This window comes from Abrus precatorius, unplaced genomic scaffold (genome assembly GCF_003935025.1).
Source record: "Abrus precatorius isolate BTA unplaced genomic scaffold, Abrus_2018 Scaffold8, whole genome shotgun sequence".
NCBI lineage: Eukaryota > Viridiplantae > Streptophyta > Magnoliopsida > Fabales > Fabaceae > Abrus > Abrus precatorius.
In genome coordinates this window covers 11,422,180-11,447,389 of record NW_020874428.1, presented here as the reverse complement: position 1 = coordinate 11,447,389, position 25,210 = coordinate 11,422,180, and the positions used below count along the sequence as shown (strand labels likewise).

General features: G+C 29.3%; 1 protein-coding gene across 1 annotated transcript; it reads left to right on the top strand.

Annotated features, from left to right (window-relative positions):
• The first annotated feature begins 18,083 nt into the window (after positions 1–18,083).
• On the top strand, positions 18,084–24,754 carry LOC113846221 (BTB/POZ domain-containing protein At2g30600). The gene is made up of 12 exons (XM_027474238.1): positions 18,084–19,136; positions 19,487–19,795; positions 20,465–20,692; positions 21,032–21,193; positions 21,624–21,836; positions 21,927–21,974; positions 22,076–22,134; positions 23,471–23,603; positions 23,714–23,794; positions 23,881–23,961; positions 24,182–24,250; positions 24,394–24,754. The coding sequence occupies exons 1-12, from the start codon at positions 18,348–18,350 to the stop codon at positions 24,610–24,612; spliced, it is 2,391 nt and encodes a 796-aa protein (XP_027330039.1). The 5' UTR covers positions 18,084–18,347; the 3' UTR covers positions 24,613–24,754.
• The last annotated feature ends 456 nt before the right edge of the window (positions 24,755–25,210 follow it).

Below are 25,210 nucleotides of genomic sequence, written 5' to 3'. Positions count from 1 at the left end.
TACTTGCCTTTTTGGTGCTCCTTGGTAGAAAAAATGGACTTAGATAGTGCAAATAATATAGAAATCACATTTTGAGTAAATATCATAGATTTATTAATTTTTGGTTATTTTGCATTTAATTACATAGATATGGATTGCAATTTTAATTGTCTTGATAATTTTGCAGAGTCCCCAAGTTAATTCTGAGATATCTTGGCCCTTGGATGAAAGTTGCCCCCAAAGTAGCCACTTTTAGGAGCAAAAGTGGCAACTACAGCAAGTCTGGGCATTAAAGGTTCCAAAGTAGCTACTTTCAAGTGAAAAAGTGGCAACTCCAGAAGCTCTAGGGACGCCATTTTGGAAGCATTATGTGCGTGGCCACTATTGCCTTTCATAATGGCTACGCGCATCCAAAGTAGCCACTGTCAAGTCCAATAGTAACAACTCCAGAAGCTCCAGGACACCACTTTTGGAAACATGTTGCACGTGGCCACTATTGCCTTTAATAGTGGCTACGCGCATCCAAAGTAGCCACTTTCAAGCCCAATAGTGGCAACTCCAGAGAATTGGCAAGTTTAGGTAAATATGCACGTCACTTTCAAGGCCTAAAAGGGACACTTTCAAAGGCAAAAGTGGACACTTTGCTGACATGTCCTCCACTATAAATAGATTTTAGGAATTAGGGTACGGGGACTGGAACATTTATTTTTCTTTCATTCTCTTTGCCAAATTAGGACATTTTCTTTCCAGAGCTTTGGAGCCTTGGGTGACAGCCAGGGATCCATTATAGGTTTTAATTTCCAATTTCCCTTTGATTCTCATTGAATTTACATTAATGTTGCTTACGTTTCTGCATTTCTTTCTTTCATTTGTGAAGCCCATCCATATGGAGGGCTAAATTCTCTTGTAATTCCTAGTCAATTCACATGGTTCTTGAATTCTTGGGTTTAATGGCAATATTACTCTTTCTTTCCTTGGATTTATTAACCCCAATCTCTGAATGAAATGAAATTTACATGAGGGGAACATTGCTTAATGAACCCTAAATTACCCAAACAAAATTCTAATCCAAAATTGCTTAATTTTGATTAATCTTTGAGATTGCTTAATCTTAGGGATAGAGATTGGAGCCCATTAAGATGCTTAATTTTAATTGGGATGCTAAAGTTAATTTACGGTTGATAGATTAACTTAATTCAAGGGAAAAATAGGGGATTATTGAATCATTTGAAAGAATAGGGATAGAACTCGTTGATTGACTAGAGATTACTCTTCTTAATTGATTGAATTTCACTAGTTTATATTTTACTCTTGATTAAAATCTGGAAATTGACAAACCTCCCCCCAATTTACTTGCTTTAAAATATATGTTTACACTTGTTCGATGTATGTTCCCAACCAAAAATTCCTTGGAGACGACCTAGGACAACACCCTACTACTGCATTCATTTCTTTGCATATTTCATGAAGATTAACGACAATCTTTGTGCATAACGAGTAGCGAAATTCGTTTCATCACTATTTCATTATCCTATAGTGTTCTCTACCTTCAAGATGTTCAAATTTCTCAATAATTCTCAAAATAATTCATCTCTCTTGTGGAAGTTATTAATCTAGTTTCAACCTATTCCATCTTGGAAAAAAGATATCTAGCTAGAAATGTCACTATGGTAATCACTCATAGGCCATATTTTGAACATATATCCTCTAAATTACTCTATACCCAAAACCAAGTTAGATTTTGGAACACGTATAGAGATATAAAAGATGTTTCTGAACCAGACAAACCACCTTTTCACCAGACAGACTTAATTACCCATCTTCATGTCATCAATGGAGCACAAGAAGAAATGACAAAAGTAGACTCTACAAGTACAAACTTAAAACTAGTTGACATTATCTGTCCTCCAGATCCCCATGATGATAATATGTGGAGTAAATTCCAACAAGTAATTCCACCTCTTATCTCTTCTAGCCTTGCTTTTCGTAATTGGGAAAGAGAAGGACACGTCATTGTACGTGATAAAGTTGAATCATCACAAGCTGATATAGTCATGGATTCCTAAGATCCATATGACTTAGTAATGGATCAAGATAGATGGGGAACTAATGATGACCCAAACCTCTCTCCTAGTCATGAGCCTATCTTCAAGGACTAAAGAATCTCTAAGAAAGCAACTTTATGTATTTTGCTTTCAGTGTGTGATTGTACTAAGTTTGTATTGCTTTGCTTTTACAAAAGGATATTGGAATCTTATCCGATATCATCCAGTTGTATATATATATACACTAATATTAGTCAATCTAAATCTTTCATCTAACTTACATACAAACGTTACACTTTATAACACTATTTGACTTACTTTTCATTTCTCTCTCCCGATACTCTGCCTTTTCTTATTAACCATACTCTGCTTTCTTACTCACGCGCTCTAAACAACACAAGCTTTTCTCATAGTAAGCCTATACAAATAATATCTCTTTCTCATAGTAAGCCTGCACAACACCTTATGCAGTAAGATAATGTGTTTGCTTGTGACATAACGCTACAATTCAACCGTGTTGCTTAATTTGAACCAAAAATATATAAGTCATACTTGCATATTATCAGTTGCTTTACTTTTAAATGAAACAAAATGTAAATAAGATAAAAAAAATATAAGCTTGCTTTTTTATTATAGGATTGGATATTAAAAAATTTTCGTTTAAAATTATTCTTTGGTATATAAACTTTTAATTGTTCTCTTAGATTAAAAAAATTATATTTACATCTTCATGCAATTTTGATAAAAGTTATTACATTCTATTACTATGACAATGAGATGGATAAATATATAATCAATTTTTTTTACTTATTATCATGTTATTTTGCAAGTTAATAAATAATGGACTTGGACCCTGTTGATTTAACTCAAATGGATATGGAGACTAATCTCAATTCAAGGAATGAAGCAGTAATAAATTTTGAACCTTTACATATTTCACAATCTTCTATCGAAGAACTTAATGTTGAGCCTCATGTTGGTATGGAATTTGACTCATTCAAAAAAGTTGAGGATCTTAATAAATTATTTGGCAAAACAAAAGGATTTGGGATTCGCATTCAGTCAAGCAAAAAGGATTATTATATTTTTGTATGTGCTAGGGAAGGTGAAAACAAGGTGAAAGGTGATAAAAAAAATTTAAAAAAATGGCAATATTGCAGAAGGTAAGAAAAAGTGTTCAACTATACGTATGGGATGTCAAATGTCACTTGTTGTATCAAAGGTTAAGAATGGAGATGTATAGTTTATTAGGTTGTTTGACAATAATCATAATCATGACATGACTAGTCCTAAAAGGTGTCTTTTTTTAGATGTCATAGGAAAATGAATGCAATTGCAAAGAATCTTGTTGAAAGGTTTAATGAAAAAGGATTACCCACTGAAAAGGTTGTCTTTATGTTCAATGGTAGTGGTTCATCTTTTTTCAATAGAGATTGTTGGAATCATGTGAGAAATGTTTGTAACAAGAATTTGGATGTTGGAGATGCACATGGTGTTTTAAATTATTACAATCAAAAGCAAGCTCAAAATTCTGATTTTTTCTATTGAATACAGGAAGTTCCATGATAAACTTGCTACTGTTATTCATTTCACAAAGGAGAAGGTAGAGAAAAATGGTTTACAATACAAGTATCGTGTGTCTAATTATTTTAATGCTTGAGATACATTTGTTGTTGATATAAACTTGGAGTCAAAGAATGCTACATGTGTTGTCAACTATATGAATTCATGGTAATACTGTGTAGGCATATTCTGGTTATTTTTCAAGCAAAAAACATTGTTCAAATTCTTACTCAGTATATTTTGCAGTGTTGGACCAAAGAAGCCAATTGATGCATTGAGGTTGGTGATATCGATATTCAAAATCATGAATCAAACGCTTTGAGAAGTATACATGTGCAAAGTTTATTTAGAAAATTTTCAAATGTGGCTAAAAAGTCAAAAGATGCACACAACTTTATTTTGGTTGAGCTTGATCGTGTTTATAATATTGCTGCTAAAATGGTGACAGAAACAGGCATGACCTTTTTAGAGTCAAACTAGGAAAATTTAATGTCTGAAACCTTAGATGATATCTTTAATTACAATATAAAAAATCCCTTATGTATCACAACCAAAAAGAAGAAAAAAGAAGTCTTTTGACAAAGTGGCTATGGCGGAAAGATTAAAAGTGCTCTTGAATTGGCAATAAACAAGACCTTAGTTCACAGTATGTATACGGTCACTTTCATTCAACTTGAAAGAAATATACAACATAGAGTAAGTAAACTTGGTACCAAAAAGAAGATCATGTTGGAAGAGGTAAATGAATTGGAATAATTATTGTTTGAATTTTATTTTTATTAGATTAATTAAATAATTGGTATAATGATACGAAAGTTACTTTGAATTTGTCGTAGGTGTTTGAATGCAATTACAATATAAAATCCATAATATTAATCCTTTTTAATAGGTTCACTTTGTCTTTTTTTTTCTTTTACTTTTTTTAATATTTTTTTACTAAATTTAAAGAGAGTATATAGACTCAAGTCAAAATAAAAAATCAATAAATTTAAAAATCACAAATCAAAATTTCAAAATAACTAATGTTCATCTTGATTTGTTCTTGTTTCTCTCCTCTACAATAGAAGCGTGTGTGAGAGAGAGATTCTTTATCTTCTTCTAATCTTCTCAAAACAAGAATAAAAGAGATATTATTTGTCCAGGTTTACTATGAGAAAGAGATGTTATTTATGCATGCTTGCTATGAGAAAAAGAGCATAAAAGTGTTAGCTTGTGTTATTTGGAGGGCATGAGGAAGAAAGCAGAGTATGAATAATAGGAAAAGGTAAAGTATCAAGAGAGAGAAATGAAAAGTAAGATTAGTGAAATAATAAATTATAACTAAATAGTAAGAGATGGATTGAATTTGTCAGACCCGTTTGGATTAGATGCATTGATTTGGAAAAATCCATAAACACGGGATATGAAGACAATTGGGATAATGCAAGTCGATCCCGTTCAATCCAAAAATGAGAAAGAGAGGGTCAATGTGCGTGAATCCCTTCGGAAGGCACGCTCTGTGAAAGGTAGTCGAGGTAATGAAGGAGGGAAAAGACATAAGAGCGCAGTTTTCATAGAACCTTCTTGAAAAAACCCTAAGAATCATAATAAAGAAGCGTCAATGCCATCGCAACTTAGAGGACAGGTATTGCTAACTGATGAAATCTCAGCTAATGCTTCCAAGAGCTCTGACAACTCGCATCCTTCCAATCCTTCAGTGGAGGTGGGGGAGTGAATTGTTGCTACGATTGTGATGATGAGGTAATGGCATCGAAGTTACTAGACATTGGCAAGAAGGTTGGTTTGGTTGTACATGGGAATGATGAGCAGGTTTGAGAGAAATTGATTGAGATGGAGGTACGTGATAGAACGATTGCGAAAGAATATGGGGTTCGCTTTGATACTAAATGAAGATTGGCTCATTTAATTGTAGAGGGCTGGGGAGTGCGGTAAAGCAAAAGAAGGTGTGTGAAATTGTTCGCTCTGAAGGTCTGGAGTTCTTGGCGATTCAGGAAACAAAACTTGAAATATGTAATAGTAATTTATGTATGCGTTTGTGGGGTTCTGTGAATTTTGATTGGTGTGCCTTGCCTTCCATTGGCAGAAGTGGGGGTATACTTTCACTTTGGGATACTTCCAAATGTAAAATACTTTTCTCCTTTTCTGGTACTGGATTCCTGGGTGTTTGCTTGCAGGTATTGGCTACTGAAAACCTATGTGTTGTGGTGAATGTCTATGCATCGTGTAGACTAAGTGAGAAGAGAAAGTTATGGGATGATTTGCTCATGACAAGAAGGGGTCTTGCCAAATTTATGTGGTGTATATTGGGTGACTTCAATGCTGTGAGACAAGTGACAGAGAGGAAAGGTTGTCAAGCAGACTATGGTATCTCTGAAATGGAGGGCTTCAATTCTTTCATTCAGGAAATGGAACTTGTGGATCTTCCACTTGTGGGTAAAAAATTTACATGGATAAAAAGGGATGCTTCTATGATGAGCAGGCTGGATAGAGTCCTTGTTTCTAGTTCCTGGCTTGATTACTGGGGAGATGGTTTTATTCAGGTTCTGAGCAGAGATGTGTCTGATCATTGTCTCATTATTCTTAAGCACAAAGTGGTTAACTGGGCTCCGAAGCCGTTTCGATTTAATAATTGTTGGCTGACTCATAAAGAAGTTGTGGAGGTGGTGGAGGAAGCATGGAAAAGAGATATTACCCTCCCATGGGCTGCCCAGAGAGCTAGCCAGAGGTTAAGGAATGTTAAGATTGCATTAAAAAAATGGAATATTGAGGTATTTGGAAATGTTGATAAGGTGATCTTTGATTTGACAACTGAGTTGAGCTTGATTGATGATAAAAATTCAGTGGTAGAACTTTTCGATGTGGAGAAGAAGCGTCAACAAATGTTGGTGGGTGATATTTGGAAGGCTAGGAAGAATAGAGAGAGTCTCATAGCCCAAAAAGCTCAGGTGAGATGGGGGGAAAGAGGGTGATTTAAATACAAAGTTCTTTCATTTATGTGTTAATGGGAGGCGGCGACGAAATAATATACATGCACTCCAAATTGGAGAGAGATGTGTCGAAGAGGTTAATGAGATTAAAACAGGTGTGGTGTCCTATTTTGCGGCTCATTTTAGTAGTATAAGTTGGCTTCGACCTACTATTGATATTAATAATTTACCAAGAGTCTCTGTTCTACAGAATGAGGAGCTTGTTAATGCTTTTTCGAAGGAGGAAGTGGGAAAGATGATTTTGGAGTGTGAGGGTGATAAAAGTCCGGGGCCTGATGGTTTCAATTTTGTGTTCCTTAAGAGGTTTTGGGGAGTGATCAAGGAAGAAGTGATGGATATGCTTACTGAATTTTGTAGAAATGGGAAGCTACCTAAGTCTTTATTATCTTATTTTGTAGCACTTGTGCCAAAAGTGTCTTGCCCACAACAGATATCTGATTTTCGGCCTATCTCATTATTAGGTTGTCTTTATAAGATTGTTTCCAAGCTTTTGGCAAATAGGTTGAAAGGAGTTTTGAATTCAATAATTTCAGAAGAACAATCAGCCTTTATCCCGGGAAGGAACATGTTAGATAGTGTACTTGTGGCTAATGAAGCAGTTGATTATGTGCGGAGGTATAATAAGAGGTGTTTTGTGTTAAAGCTTGATTATGAGAAGGCGTATGATTCGCTAGAGTGGGGATATCTTTTGTTTATGTTACGTAGCTTTGGATTTTCAGACAAATGGGTCAGTTGGATGGAAGCTTGTGTGTGTGGGGGAAGCCTATCAGCTTTGATTAATGGTTGTCCTACATTGGAGGTTCATATTAAGCGGGGCCTAAAACAAGGGGATCCTCTTGCCCCTTTTCTTTTTCTTGTGGCAGCGGAAGGGTTAGGAGTTCTTATGCGGAAGGCAGTGACTTGTGGGTTGTTCTCTGGTGTGACAATTGGGGAAGGGGGACCAGATATTTCTTTCTTGCAGTTTGCGGATGACACATTGATTATGGGAAAGGCTTCGGTGCAGAATTTGTGGACTTTGAAAGCAGTATTGCGTAGCTTTGAATTAATGTCAGGTATGAAAATTAACTTCCATAAATCTTTTGTATTGGGGATTAATACTGGTGATGACTTTGAAAACTTGGCTGCGGAGTTCCTACATTGTAAGATTGGTAGTTTCCCATTAAAGTATCTCGGGTTACAGTTAGGTGTTAACCCGAGAAAGCCTAGTGCATGGAAGGGTGTGTTAGAGGCTCTTAAAAAGCGGTTAGCGTCATGGAAGCATAGGTATTTATCGATTGGAGGTAAGGTGACTTTGATTAATGTCGTTCTTAATTCTATGCCATTGCACTCGTTATCCTTTTTTAAGGTGCCGAAGTCGGTAATAAAGGAAATTGTCACTATTTAACGAAATTTTTTATGGAAGGGTGTTAAGGATGGATCTAAAATCCCCTGAGTGAAGTGGAAAACTGTATGTAGACCGCGGAAGAATGGTGGCTTGGGCATTAGGAATGTGCAGTGGTTTAATTGGGCACTTCTTGGTAAATGGTTGTGGCGAGGTGTTAACTGTTCTAGTTCATTATGGGTGCGGGTGTTGGAATCTAGATATGGAAGATTAGCTTCTTCTCTTCAGCGTTCATCAGTTCACAACAGATGTTCTTTGTGGTGGCGTGATTTGCTGGAAATTATTCATCAAGGGAATTCATGGCTGGATGAGAAGTTTGATAGAAGTGTGGGTGCAGGTTTACACACTCTTTTTTGGAGAGATAAGTGGGTAGGAGGGGTGCGATTGTGTGAAGCATTTCCGCGATTATTTGCAGTGGCGAGAAATGTTGAATCACGTGTATTGGAGAATGGTTTTCATTATGGCACTAGATGGGTTTGGAATGTTAGTTGGCGAAGAGGACTCTTTCAACATGAGATCTCGAGCTTTAATCTTTTGTTGGAGCTTGTGGATGGAGTTTCTATTAAGTTACTACAAGAAGATAAATGGGTATGGAGGGCAGATTCTTCAGGTTGTTATTCAGTGCAATCTGCGTATTCATGGCTATTTGAACTTTTTGGTGGTCCTAATAGTGTAGATCAGTGTACGGCAGATGCCTTGCAAAGGCTATGGAGAGGGAAGGTCCCTCTTAAGTGTCTGGTTTTTTCTTGGCAATTGTTGTTGAATGCACTTCCTTGTAAAGGTTTATTGATTAACCGTGGTGTTCAAATTGATGATATAACTTGTTGTTTCTGTCATGGTTTGGAGGAACTTCCAACTCATTTATTTTTAACGTGCTCAGTTTCATCTCAAATCTGGTACTTTACTGCGCGTTGGCTTGGATTCTCACTGGTTTTGCCTTCAGATTTATCGACTCACTTGCTTTCTTGGGTTGGTGTTGGCTGTAGTAAAAGAGAAGCAATATGCTTATTAATTATTTGGGTAAGTACATTGTGGTCTTTGTGGTTGCATAGAAATAGAATTATATTTTCCAATGGTGTTTTGGATGAGAGGAAAGTCCTAGATTCTATTATTTTGAGATCCTGGAAATGGTTATCACTTGTTAGTAAGGGAGAAGCTATTATGTTAGCTGATTGGTATTTGAACCCACGAAATTGCATCTGTCTTAATTTTCCATAAGTATATTTTTGCTTTTTATTTCTCTGAGTTAGTAATTTTTTGTGTATATGGGTTTTGAGTTCCCCTTGAACTCTTTTTAATAAGATTTGTTTTGCCTATCAAAAAAAAAATTATAACTAAATAGGACTAGTGAGAGAGAAAAATTAAAAGTAAGTCAAATAGTATTATAAAGTGTAGCCTTGGATGAAAGACAAAAATTAAGTGTAAGAATTTTAGATTTATACTGGTATAAGAATATTCTTCTCCTATATTATAAATACTAATATTATAATTATTTTTTCTCTATTTAGGTAAATACATTTAAAAAGAAAAAAGATAAAAAGGAGTTTAGCAAAAACACAAGTACATCATGTAGAATATATATATTTTACTATAAACATAGGTGATTAATCTTGCCTAATGCTTTTACTATGTATTACCTCTCATCTACCCTGACTAAGATACTCGTTGGCAGCATTCAAAGAAAATGAGAACACACGTAATATACCATTGAAATAAGTGAAACTATCAGTTGGTTATTTATAGCTCCAAGGAATATATTATATCTATATCTATATCTATATCTATCTATATCTATATATATATATATATGTAAAATTGACTACACCTGTAAAATTGACTACTCCTACTTATTACTGAGTGTATTAAATTTTGAAACGTAACTTCATCTACTTATTAGTCTATACCTTAAAATTCAGAGTGTATAAATTCATTCGCATTGACTCCACTTACTTATTACTCTGTGCAAAAAAATTCAAAACGTAAAACTTATGAATTAAAACTATATTTTATCACAATTATTATGTTTTAATTGTATTTAAAAAATATTTATTAATATTGATGGTTATATTATGTTACAAACAGCAACATAAATATTTATATTATAAATTAGCTTAAATTACCGTTATTAAAATTAATTATAATATTTTTCATAATTTTCAAATTAAAATTATTTATTTATTTTAATATAATCTATATTTTATTATGTACTTCAAACACTAAAATATATTTTGAATTAAAAAATTAAACTTACAAAATTATTAGTTTATAATATATGTTGTTAAATTAAATTTATAATAAAAGATAAATTTGCATATTTAAATTATTTTATTAATTCATTAAAATAATATACATTTTAATATATACTTCAAATATTAAAATGTAATTTGAATAAAAAAAAATACATTTAGAAAATTATTTATTTATATTATATATTATTAAATTAAATTTCTAAAGAAAATACAATTTTACATGTTTAAATTATTTTATTAAATATTTTCATATAATCTATATTTTAATATTTACTAACAATACTAAATTGTAATTTAGTTTAAAAATACTACATTTATTAAATTATTAGCTTATAATATATATTGTTAAATTAAATATCTAATAAAAAGATAAGTTTACAAATTTAAATTATTTTATTAATTATTTTAATATAATATATAGTTTAATATATATTTCAAAAACTAAAACTTACTTTAAAATTAAATAAATTATACTTACATAATTATTAGTTTATATTATATATTGTTAAGATCAAATAAAATAATTTAAAATTACTTTCATAATTTGAATAATTTATGAATTATAATTATAATTAATTCATGCTTACTATTTTTGAATTGTATTTAAGAAAAATTTATTAGAATTGATAATTATATAATGTTAAAAATAACAATAACAAAACTACTATAAATAATATTTAATAAAACAATATTATAATTTATTATAAATAATTTAAACGAATTTCAAAATTTTCTATGTTAAATGTTAAAAATAGAAAAAAGAATATTGATTAAATTGTACAAAAATACTTTTAAAAATATTTTATGAAGTTCTCGATTTATCTTTTAATTATAAATAAAAATGTAAAATTGACTATACCTACTCATTGCTGAGTGTATTAAATTTTGAAACGTAACTTCATCTACTTATTACTATATACCTTAAAATTCAGAGTCTATAAAGTCATTCGCATTGACTCCACTTACTTATTACTTTGTGCAAAAAAATTTAAAACATATAACTTATGAATTAAAATTATATTTTATCACAATTATAATGTTTTAATTGTATTTAAAGAATATTTATCAATATTGATAGTTATATTACGTTACAAACGGCAACATAAATATTTATACTATAAATTAGCTTAAATTACCGTTATTAAAATTAATTATAATACTTTTCATAATTTATGAATTAAAATTATTTATTTATTTTAATATAATCTATATTTTATTATGTACTTCAAATACTAAAATATATTTTGAATTAAAAAAATTAAACTTACAAAATTATTAGTTTATAATATATGTTGTTAAATTAAATTTATAATAAAAGATAAATTTGCATATTTAAATTATTTTATTAATTCATTAAAATAATCTACATTTCAATATGTACTATAAATATTAAAATGTAATTTGAATAAAAAAAACACATTTAGAAAATTATTTGTTTATATTATATATTGTTAAATTAAATTTATAAAAAAAATACAATTTTACATGTTTAAATTATTTTATTAAATATTTTCATATAATCTATATTTTAATATTTACTAACAATACTAAATTGTAATTTAGTTTTAAAATACTACATTTATTAAATTATTAGCTTATAATATATATTGTTAAATTAAATATCTAATGAAAAGATAAGTTTACAAATTTAAATTATTTTATTAATTATTTTAATATAATATATAGTTTAATATATATTTCAAAAACTAAAACTTACTTTAAAATTAAATAAATTATACTTACCTAATTATTAGTTTATATTATATATTGTTAAGATCAAATAAAATAATTTAAAATTACTTTCATAATTTGCATAATTTATGAATTATAATTATAATTAATTCATGCTTACTATTTTTGAATTGTATTTAAGAAAAATTTATTAGAATTGATAATTATATATTTTAAAAATAACAATAACAAAACTACTGTAAATAATATTTAATAAAAAAATTTATAATTTATTATAAATAATTTAAATGAATTTCAAAAGTTTCTATGTTAAATGTTGAAAATAGAAGAAAAAAAATTGATTAAATTGTACAAAAATACTTTTAAAAAATTTTTATGAAGTTCTCGATTTATCTTTTAATTTTAAATAATAATGTATCTTTATTTTTAACTTCTATTTAATATTTGACTGTTAATTATTATTTTATATTATATATTATTAAATTAAATTTTTAATGAAAAGATAAACAAACTATCATACAAATGAAAAGATAACTTTTATTGTATTAATTTTTTATTTTCTGACTTTTCATAGATAACTTAGTAGGACTTCATCTCTACTTATATAAGTCATATTTACACAAATTTTGAAAACTTGCTTACGGTTCTTTCTATTGTTATCCTTTTTCTTTGTATTTTACAATCATGTCAGCTATCAAGAATTACCTACTCACGTAAGTATGTGCATTTTCGAGTTTGATATTTTTTATTTTATTTTACTAAATTATGTTATATATTTTAATTTAATTTTTTGAGTAAGCATAAAGATGTATTTTTTTAAAATGATATCATGTATTGAATTTTATTGTTAACTGATTAATTTGTATCAAATTTATCACTATTTTTCATGCTTTTGTAGGAGAACAACATTTTGCAATGAAGATAAATGAACTTTTCTTAATTATTTGAATTCAACAAAAGATGATTGTATCAAACATATATCTCCAACAATATAAACAACAAACCAAAAAAAAAAGGAAATTAATGTGTAAATTATAAATTTATAATGTATTGTTCAAATTTCTTAAGATAATACAGTAATTTATATTTGATATTTTCTTTTAGGTTACATTTTAAAGAAGATGAAGTAAAAAATGAAGAATAAAAGGCAATAAAAGAAGATTTAGAAGATTGAACCATTTTTATTGCAATATTGTATAAATACTTTTAATATTATGTATAATTTGAAAAGTAAAATGTCATCAAACATTTAAATTTTTTATAAAATAATTTTGTTATCTTATTATATACATTTCTCTTACTTTATTATTATTATTATTATTATTATTATTATTATTATTATTATTATTATTATTATTATGTATTGATTTTATTTTTAACATAAAATTTGCCTAGATTTTATATGTGACTCATAAACTTTATATTATATCAACTTATATAATTTTAATTTATATAAAGATTAATATTTATATTAAATAAAATCATTCTTCTCTTTTAGTTTCTACCTAAATCTTAATTGAAAAAATTTTAACTAATATTTTTTTTTCTTCTTCTATTATTTTTATTTTTTTACAACTAATTTAATAGAAATTGATATATCATAATTATGTATAACTTATTAATGTAGACAATATTTTATTTATATTTTATATTTAATAATTATGATGATAATAATTGATAAATTGTAATTAAAAAAAATTATTAAAAATGATGGTTATATTATGTTAAAAACGGCTATATTAATATTGTTGTGAATGACATGATGCTTGATAAAAAATTATTAAATTTTTAAATAATTAGTAGTTTATATTATATATTGTTAAGATCAAATAAGATAATTTAAAATCACTTTAATAATTTTTATAATTTAAGAATTATAATCATAATTAATTCATACTTATTATTTTTAAATTGTATTTAAGAAAAATTTATTAGAATTGATAATTATATAATGTTAAAAATGATAATAACAAAACTAATGTAAATAATATTTAATAAAACATTATTAAAACTTATTATAAATAATTTAAACAAATTTTAAAATTTCTATGTTAAATGTTAAAAATAAAAAAAAATATTAATTAAATTGTACAAAAATACTTTTAAGAAATTTTGATAAAATTCTTGAGTTATCTTTTATTTATAAATAAAAATATATCTATGTTTTTAATTTCTATTTAACATTTGAATGTTAATTATTCTTTTATATTATATATTATTAAATTAAATTTCTAATGAAAAGATAACTTTTATTATATTAATTTTTTATTTTTTGACTTTTCATATATCAACAAGTAGGATTTCATCTCTATTTATATAAGTTATGTTTACACAACTTTTGAAAACTGTTCATGGTTCTTTCTATTGTCATCCTTTTTCTTTATATTTTGCAATCATGTTAGCTGTCAAGAATTACCTATCCACATAAGTACATATATTTTTGAGTTTGATATTTTTTAGTTTGTTTCACTAAATTGTGTTATATATTTTAATTTAATTTTTTGACCAAGCATAAAGCTGTAATTTTTTTAAATAATATCATGTATTGAATTTTATTTTTAACAGATTAATTTGTATCAAATCTATCACTATTATTTATACTTTTGTAAGAGAACAACAAGTTGTATTTATATTTTTTAAAATAATTACATACCTAATAAATATTTTAATGATGGTATAATATATATATATATATATATTTATTTATTTATTTAAATTAAAATTTATTTATTTATTTATTGGTCTTTTTAAGATGCAACATATTATTAAATCTATTATCATCTTAATAAATATTATCTTAATTTTATTAATTCTATTATTATTACATTAAAAAATAATTATTTAAAATTATTTCATATTTTAAAATTAATTTACTTCTTTATTTTAATTAGAGAATAATTATAAAAATTTATTCATTCATATATTAGTATTAATATTATAAACTGTAATGATATTTGCTTATTTATTTATTAATATAATTCAATTACACACTTATAGAGTTTATCATAACTAATTTTATAGTTAATATTTTATCATACAAATCATAAATTTAAATTATGCTTACTTATTTATTAATAATTTTTTAAAATTGTAAGTGATAAATAAAATAAAATCATTAAACAAAAGCTTATGTATCCTGTAAAATTTTTGAATACTTTAAATTTTAATAGATTTCCTTCCAATTGCTTGTAACTCAAAGAAGAAATGTCAATTATGCTACATAGGAACATCAATCCCACATTAAGAATGTGCAATGGAACAAAACTCTTTATCAAGGACAATCATTAAATTATGTTGGATTATATTTGTCAAAACCTATATTTAATCATGGTCAATTATATGTTGTATTATCTAAAATATTAATAATTTTTTTAAAATTGTAAGTAATAAATAAAATAAAATCATTAAACAAAAGCTTATGTATCCTGTAAAATTTTTGAATACTTTAAATTTTAACAGATTTCCTCCCAATTGCTTGCAACTCAAAGAAGAAATGTCATTTATGCTACCTAGGAACATCAATCCCACATTAAGAATGTGCAATGGAACAAGACTCTTTATTAAGGATAATTATTAAATTATATTAGATTATATTTGTCAAAATCTATATTTAATCATAGTCAATTATATGTTGCATTATCTAAAATAATATTAATAAAAGAAATAAAAGTATTTATTATTAAAGAAGATAACAAATATATAGAATATACAAAAAATATTATATATAAAAAAGTATTTCATAATCTTCTTTAGAGTAATTATATTTAATATAATAATTTTTTTACCATATTTATATATTTATATTTAAATTATATATTTTATATTTTAAAATAAATTAATTTAATAAAAATAAAATAAACCCGTGCAACACACGGACATATTTACTAGTTACCTATAAAAATTATGATCTAAATTTTTAAGTTGAAATTTTATCATTTAACCTCAAAACTAAACACTAACTATATGGCCATCAATATCATCTAAATAAAAATAAAAAAGATTAAGCAAAGAATGCAAATTAAGCGATCTATAAATCAAAACATACACAAATAGAAGACACAATGTATTTAAGTATTTTTCTTGAACTTATTTTCATTGAGTAAATACTTATGTTTTGTGGTTGAGAGATTAAAAATTTCGTAATTTAAATAATGCTCCACTTTTTATGTGCGACTTATATATATAAAATAAATTGATAATTTTTTTTTATAGTTTTACATAAAAATATTGAAAGTTTTCTAATTACTTTATTTGAAATATAAAAAATCCCAATCTATTAGTAATATTACCAGGCTACGGTACAAGTGTTGCGACAATTATTCGCTACACTTTATTAGACATATATTTTTTAACCTCACCAGAAAAAGTACTGCACCATAAGCCTATTTATGCTATAATTAATTAATAAAATAAATTATGTTTATTTACTTCGCAAAAGAATCGATTCATGATATATATTCTAAATTTATTCTAGTGTTTAGTAGAAATTGGCAATATCAAATCTAATAATTTTTTAAATTTTTATATAAAAATTAAGAGTTTGAAGGCAAATAATTTTATTTTATTTTTATTTATATATTTTAATTTAAATTAAAAAATATTATCAAAATATTTTTTTTATAATATTGAGTATTATCTTAATATCTACTTATTTTTGTTACAATATTAATATATATTTAAATTAATTTATCTTTTTTAATTTAACACTATTAAATTTATACGTTATTTGAATGAACTTGATCATACACGAACGGTGTAAAAGTTTTAAAATTAAAAAAAAAAAAGCTAAAAATGTTAGAATAAAAAATTCCAAGTAATATATAACTTAAATAAATGAAAAAAAATAGTAAAATCTAAATGAAGTAATAAATTTAAAATATTAAAAATAAAAATTGTCATATGACATCATTGTGGAAGAAAAAAATTTAAAATTATAGAAATAAAAAATTCATGTAATATTAGAGTGAAAAAAATTTTTAGTAATATTTATAAATTAATAATAATTTTTTTTTGACTAAATTTGGCTAAAATCAATAATAATGAGACAGGAACAATCATAGTTAGAATATAATCCTTCTCATCATCTTTGTAAACAACATAATTCACCCTTGTTCATGTCTTTAATTAAAAATTAAATTTATTATTTATTTTATTTATTAAAGTGGAATATTTATTTTTAAACAAAAGTATTTTTAAGAGTTATTTAAATAAAGTTATTTTTTTTCTTGTTGCACCACTTGCATTATTTCTTATTAGACATTTAATTTTGTGTTAATTTGTTTTCTTTAAAATGCAATATTTTATTTTAATTTTAATTTAAAATCTTGATTCAAAATTAAAATTTAAAACATTTTTCTTTCATTTACTTTGATTTATTACAATAAGTATTTATTAATTTTTAACTAATAAAATAAATTACATTTTAAAATTATCATAAAATATATTTCTAATTTTATTATTTATTTTAATATAATAATATCCATATAATATACTAAACATTCAGTAATTATAAGTTATCCCTTTCCTTTATAATCACCCTTCTTCATGTATTACTTAAATATGAATGAGAAAAATAATTACGTAAGAATAACAATAATTATATCATCTTCCATATTAAAAACCTAATTTAATCAAATTTTAAAATTTTTTAATACCAATATTCTTTGTACAAAAAATTATGAAAAGGACAAAATAATAAATTCTTATTCTTAAAGTATCAATAACTAGAGTGATTCACTCTAAATTTCATTCTAAATAGGCGGTGGTAGCGTAGGGGACAGGGGTGCGCAACAGTGAGGGTAAGGAAAGATGGAGAAGGCACTGGCAGGGTGGTGACGCGACGGTGGCGCCAAAGCAAAAAATCCATGCCGATTGAGCGTTGTGGAAGGTAATTTTAATTCTGAAAAAGTAATTATAGGTGGAATATGATCATGAAATATGGATGGTTGATGTTGTTTGTTCCTTTGAGGCTGAGCCTGAGCCATTAGCTGACGAGGATGGTCCCACAAATGTCCAATCAGGCAAAGATACGCACAAGCTGACAATATATGATGTTTTCCGAAATCATTTTTGGTCATTTCTCTTACGAGGATCTTAGTCAGCATAGATATTTCTCCTTGGTTGGATGAGGATGTGGCGTAGGATTGAGAACCGTTAATCCATACATCAACAATTTTCCCTTGTTTCTACCTTAGATTTGGGGTCAGCTCTGAAAGCTTCTAGTAGCTGTTTTTGCCTATCTATTATCTATTTAGATATGTTGTCTTCAGACAGTGATGTTTCAGATATCTCCATCTCACAGTCTAACATCCATTCCTATCATACATGAAATTAAATTTCCCCTCCCTTCCCTTCTCTTCCCTGTTACCTCACTATTATTAATAAATTGAACATAGGAGGATTTTGACTACACGCACAACACAATCTCTCTCGATTGAGTAGAAGAATAAAGATGACGGAGAAATTCCTGACGGTGCCGCCATTTGAGTGCGCGTGGCGAGAGGATTTGAAGTTCCGGGAAGCTGGTCGGGGTTGCGTGGCATTCGAAGCATTCGCCTGCAACGATGTCACGCTGGTTTTCCGGGAGAATGTGGGAAGCCAAGGCTACCATTACAAAAGAGATAGCAGTCCTCACTACACAATCATATTGGGGAGTCACAGGAATCGACGACTCAGAATTGAGGTTAATGGAAAAGCTGTTGTCGACGTGGCAGGGGTTGGACTTTGCTGCTCTTCTTCCTTTCAGAGTTATTGGATCAGCATCTACGATGGCCTGATTAGCATAGGCAATGGCAAATACCCTTTCCAGGATGTTGTTTTCCAATGGTTGGATTCCTATCCCAACTGTAATGTTCGGTATATTGGTCTCAGCAGCTGGGATAAACATGTTAGGTATAGAAATGTTAATGTCTTGTCTTTAACACACACTCATTTGCCACTTTGGAAGCATGTCGTTTTTGGTGATTACCAAGTTGAGGATGAGGTTGATGTAGTAGACAGTTACAAACACAAGGATTATGACAAATGGGGGCTCAAAAATTTTCTTGAGACTTGGGACTTGTCTGACGTGTTGTTCATCGTTGGTGAAGAGGAAAAACCCGTTCCTGCTCATAAGGCAATTTTAGCTGCATCTGGAAACTTTTCTTCCTGCTCCTCCTCCCCCTTTGTCATCAAACTACCCACAGTGTCTTACCCGCTTCTCCATGCACTGCTTCACTACATCTACGCTGGCTGGACCCAGGTAGGGGCTTCATTCCTCCTTAAGTCCTTATTCTTTTATATATATATATATATATATATATATATATATATATATATATTTGCTTTATTGATGTTAAACCTGGATATTTAGGTCATCATTGTCTGTCTGCTACAAATATTTCTCATTCTCCATTTTCTGTGCATGTGAATGTTTGCCTTTTCTTTTTCACTGATCATTTTGTTGTTTATATTAGACTCATATAACAGGGTAAGTTTCTGACTTCGTTAAGATGATTTTCTTACTTCTTTCTTGAGTGATTTTTTTATTTGCTATATGTACTCTTCTATATGTTTATATTCTTAAGGTAGTTGTGTCTTTGTATCATGTAGATTCCACAGGAACAACTTGGTTCTTTGAGGGCTTTAAGTCTACAATTTGAAGTGATGCCACTGGTGAAGCAGTGCGAGGAGACTATGGAACGGTTTAAGTTAGATAAGGGCAAGAATGTGGAGTTAACCTATCCATCTATCCAAGCTCATTGTTCAACATTGCCCTCACTTCCTGTCAGCGTTCAGAGACTGAGACAATTGAAATTAACAGGGCAGTACAGTGATGTGAATATCTACATTGAGAGTTATGGGTTTGTTACACGAGCACATAAAATTGTTCTCAGCTTATGGAGTATCCCCTTTGCCAGGGTGAGCCAATTTTACAATCTTTTATCTGATTCAATGTGAGCTGCCATCCCCTCAATTTGAGGGTTTTTTTTTTTTTTTTTGAAGATTTGTAATAGCAAGGTTTATGTGTCTTAAGAATTATGCTTCTGCTTTTATGAAGTATTAACATAGTTAAACTTAGTTACATGATAGTTCAGTTTAAAAGTGATGAACTGTATATCCAACAAAACCTTGAAAGGATTTTTTAAATCTCCCAAAATTCTGTCTTCTACAATGGACAGAGTCTGAAATATGAAGGATATGTTTTGCTTACAACGTTACATTTTTGGGTCGAAGGAACAACTAACAAATTAGATCAGGTTAATAAAACTAATATCACGTTTAGCATTGAGTCAAGGTATTCGTCATGCCCTGTTACAAAATTTAATCCTGTGACATGTGAGGTTGTTTAGTTAACACCTCAATACTATTGTAAATTGCTTCGATGTCCAATGCATTCTATTTATGTCTTTGCAATGCAAGTTCGCATGTTTTCCAGAATCAAGCATTTGGCTTATCTTTATGCATCTTAAATTTCTCTTTATGCAAGTAATAGTCATGTGACTTCAGTATACTATGTTTTACGCGGTGGTTACTTATTTTTGCATATTATCAATGTGAGCTAAGGTAAAGATCTTGTTGTTTTCCCAGATGTTCACAAATGGAATGAGTGAAAGCATGTCCTCAGAGGTTACTCTAAGGGATGTGCCACCAGAAGCTTTCAAGGCTATGCTTGACTTTTTATACGATGGACAACTGAATGACAAAGTTATAGATTCTGGTGCCTTTTTGCTCCAACTCCTTTTATTAGCTGATCAATTTGGAGTGACTTTTCTTCAACAAGAATGCTGCAAAATGCTATTAGAATGTCTTTCAGAGGTAGTTTGGTAATCTTAACTCACAACAGAAATCAATACTTATTTAGAAGTTAGAACTTAGAATCATTTATCCTGTGGATGTCACTTGAACTAACTGTTCAGAGAAGAGAGTTGCGGTTTCGGACTGATGAAAACAAAAGAAGAGATCCATTTTATAGTAATCAATTCTAAGATATTGATACTTCTTGTCTACATATTATATGCAGGGATGAAGTTCTATTGGGTGAAGGTCATACAACAGAGTTTTTCTATTATACACATTTAATGGAGGAGGAAGCAGACAATTTTGGCAACTAATAATACCATAGCTTTTGAAGCTAACTGTTGAACATTGTTGCAGGACTCAGTATGTCCACTCCTTCAAGTGGTTTCTGCAATCTCATCATGTAGACCTATTAAAGAAACATTGCAGAGGAGAATTTCCATGAACTTCGACTATTATATCAGTGCGAGTACTGAATTTGTTTTGTTAGATGAGACAATTTTCATCAATATCATTAAGGTGTGTTTCTCTTCAAGTTGCCCATTTTGTTGAATTTGATGGTAAATCCAAGGAAGTATAACTGTGACACACAGTATCTTCTAAACAGGACTTCATATACATTGGTTTACACGTAAATCAGAAAAATTTGGTGGGTCGGGAGCATAAAGAATAAAAGATTTTTACTTATATAGATATGCCATTGAAGTTAAAACAGGATTTTAGCAAATCCCCGCATCTGCAATTTGAATGAGGCTTGAGTTGTTTAATCTGAAAACTGTAGATATAATTCCAATCACTTATTTTAAACACTAATTTTTTCTGTAAATCCCCTGAATGTTAGTTTAAATATAATCTACTATACATCAGAAAATTGTCTATCTTAGTTGGTTTTCTTGTAATATTAGTTCATTTGACTGATAATTTCTCAATTTATATTTGGATTTTGCAGCATCCGGATCTGACTGTAACATCTGAAGAGAAAGTTCTTAATGCAATCCTAATGTTTGGCATGAATGCAAAAGAATTATTTGGGTGGGAAGTTGTAGATCGGTTAATAATAAATTCAAAACCTGAAGTCCTTTTTGGTGAGAGGCTTGGGTTAGTTTATGACCTGTTGGCATTTGTGCGATTTCCACTAATACAATATTCCTTACTTGAGAAGGTCGGTATACTCTGCATTCAGACATTTTTGGACTGTTTATATAAAAAGGATATTCTTATTCTAACTACAGATTTTTATTTAATGGTGCAGTTGCAGAATAGCAACATTGGGCAGCATATTCCTGTTTTCCAAAATCTTGTAAGTTTACTGTCTTGTTCCAATTAATTCAGGCAGGATGTGTAATGTGATTTTGTAAATGTTAACTTCGAATAACTATTTTGTTACTTTATTTGTTACAGGTTAATGAGGCCATCAATTTTGTTAAATGTGGGCTGGCAGGACAAGAAAATGAAGAGAAGTAAGTTCTTCATCTTCGTTTGTCTCCTCAACTTCTTCATTGGGGAATTAAGTTATGCACTGCACTTTTATTGGGTAATTTTTCAAAATTTAGATTGTAGCTTCTGTGGTAAATCACAAGAGTTTATTTGATTGTGAAAATAATTTATTAGTGAATTCTGATTCGTTATTTCTGGGTTTCTCATTCTTATTCAACAAACTTATGTGCCTATGCGGATATAGAGGGGATTCCATTTCAAGATCCATAAGAACTTGACTACTAATCAATTGGATCTTTCTCTCTCTATATATATATATCCTTGTTCCTTTTTTCCTGTGCTTGTTATCTGCCTCCATGTAACAGTTTTAGGGTGCATTGTTATTTGTGAGGAACAATTTTCTAGTTCAGACACACGTACATTTGTTTGAATTCTTCCTTGGGTCAAGGGAACAATTATTAGATCAAAGCTGTACTGTGATCAAAGCTATACTGCACAGTACCGGTATGCAGTACTTGGGGGGAGTACATAGTTATTACGCTAATTTAAAAAATCAAACTTACATTTCTAATTCAAAACAATAATACATTTACAAGTAATAAACAAATTGAATAAATAATATAAGGGTTTAGCGTTAATGATGTCTTTAACTAACGGAAAAACACCCACTTATAATAAGTTCAACACTTTAAATGTTTTTTTTCCTTTTTTTTTCTATTGACTATCTGATTCCCAGTCTCTATTTTCAATTAGGTCAGACTATCCAATTCCAACTCTAATTTTCATTAGTGCCCAACATTTTTCCCCTTCCCAACAACACGTACTCTGCATGCCAGTGCTGTCCCTTCTCACCTTCCATCACAATAACATCTGTGGTTTTGCACCCTTCTGTTGTTGTGGCTAGTGCCCTTTTTGTGCTGCCAAAACCTTGCAACGCTCTACCTAAAATATTGTGTTACTGTGCCTACGGTGCTCAACACCATGCTTCTGCTCCCAAAATGCTCACAGTTGTGTCCCAACCTGCTTATGGCAATGAACTGACACAAAAATCAACTGCGTGTGTATCCTAGTTTGCAATTTGAAATGGGGTTGAGTAAATTTGATAATACTGTTTCTAATGTGAGGTTATGAGCACATGACAAGTGTCATTACATCCACCCTATTAAGTATTAAAAACATGTAATTATTTTAAAAAATAAAGCATTGAATGACTTTTATATTTTTAATATAATAAATGCTTTATTTTCAAATTTCAATAAAAAAAATATATTTTTTGCTCTTTTAACATGTGTAAACACATTAGAAAAAACATTTTAGGAATGTATAATAGTTGTTAACTTACATTGACTCTTGTTGTAGTGTTAGATTCAAACATAGACGGTCCAGTTACAGAGAACTCCAGTACATTTGTGATGGAGACGACCATGGAGTTCTGTATTTTGCTGGCACATCCTATGGTGAACACCCATGGGTTAATCCTCTTTTGGCAGAGGTAGAACATCTGCTTTATCTTTTCCTCTTTCAATTTTTTTAGGAATTTCTATGCTAGAAGCTGGTCAATGAACTGTTTATGCATGCTCTTCACTAAATTATGTGTTGCAGCCAAAGAAAATTACCATTACAGCCAGCAGCCCTCACTCAAGATACACGGATCCCAAGGTTTTGGTCTCAAGAACCTACCAGGTATGCTAATTTTTTCATGTAAATTGTAATTGACTGTTAAACTCTTAATTTCTTGGGTGGTTCGTAACTTCATGTGGCCATCACAGGGAACATGTTTTGCTGGGCCTCGATTGGAAAATGGACAAAACTGTACCTGGTGGATGGTTGATCTTGGCCAGGATCATCAGGTATGCAATATGCTGGTTGTGTATGTTTCAATTATTTTATAGTAACTGGTTGACTTGCTTTTAATCATGCACTCTGAGCAAGTAATATTTGAAGACATTATTGCCACCCTCCAATCTCATTTATCAAAGTGCCAGTAGAACCGATCCTCAGTACGAGGAGATATTACTTATTAGATGGAATCAGCATTCTGATTAAAAAAGGGAAAATCATTGAATGCAGCTTATGTGCAACTACTATACACTTAGACAGGACGGATCCAAGGCCTTTCCGAGATGTTGGAATATTCAGGTAGACCTCCCTGCTCTCTGGAAGTTTTCTATCTTATTATCTAATAGAAGTAGGAGTGGTGACTCTTAACGTGTTAAAATTTACAATATAATATTTGTACTTAAAGGGAAGGGTTAACTGATTATGGTGTGTAAAATGTTCAGGGCTCACTGGACGGGAAGAGCTGGACGAACTTGAGAGTCCATGAAAATGATAGGACAGTATGCAAACGGGGTCAGTTTGCCTCTTGGCCCATAATTGGCTCAGAGGCTTTGCTTCCTTTCAGATATTTCCGGGTTGTTCTCACAGGACCCACTACCGATGCCACTAATCCCTGGAATTTCCACATTTGTTACTTGGAACTATATGGCTACTTCCTCTAAAACGCTTTTGGTTTGGCACCATAGGCATATCCATACTACACTTTCCTAATCACCATTTCAGCTCTGTCATGTACATTATGGTTTGCTTATGGACTAAATTATTTTAACTAAGTTATGGATAAGAGAAAGTCAAGTTTCAAAATGTATTGCTTAATTGTTTTTAATTCATTATTTACTGTTTTTAAGAAACTTAAAAGTTATGAATGTTATTAAAAAACTTACATGATCTAAATTCGTATTGGCGGTGACATTAAAACTACGGATTAATATTAAGTTATTTACTATTTCACAAATTATTGTAATTAATTAACGATGATGATGTATACTTTCTTTAAAGAACCTCTCAATTCTTATATGATTGTACTTAACAAAACTTGCACCAAATATTAAAATAAAACTTGCATTTAGGCAAGGAAAAGTAAGGATTCTAACCGATATAACATATTTGTAGCAAAGTAACTATGAGCTAGAAAAAGTTTTTGGCATTTATTGAATAATTAAACAAGTATTTTATTAATACTGTTAGTAAAAATATTATCAATACAATATAAAGTTAAATTTTTTATGAACCTTCTAAAACTTCATAAAATGAGTATTA

Coding starts and splice junctions, on each gene's coding strand:
- LOC113846221 (XM_027474238.1), top strand. CDS start 18,348: ATGACGGAGAAATTCCTGACGGTGCCGCCATTTGAGTGCGCGTGGCGA. Junction 19,796..20,464: donor GGAGTATCCCCTTTGCCAGG/GTGAGCCAATTT, acceptor TTGTTTTCCCAG/ATGTTCACAAATGGAATGAG. Junction 23,962..24,181: donor ATCTTGGCCAGGATCATCAG/GTATGCAATATG, acceptor CATTGAATGCAG/CTTATGTGCAACTACTATAC.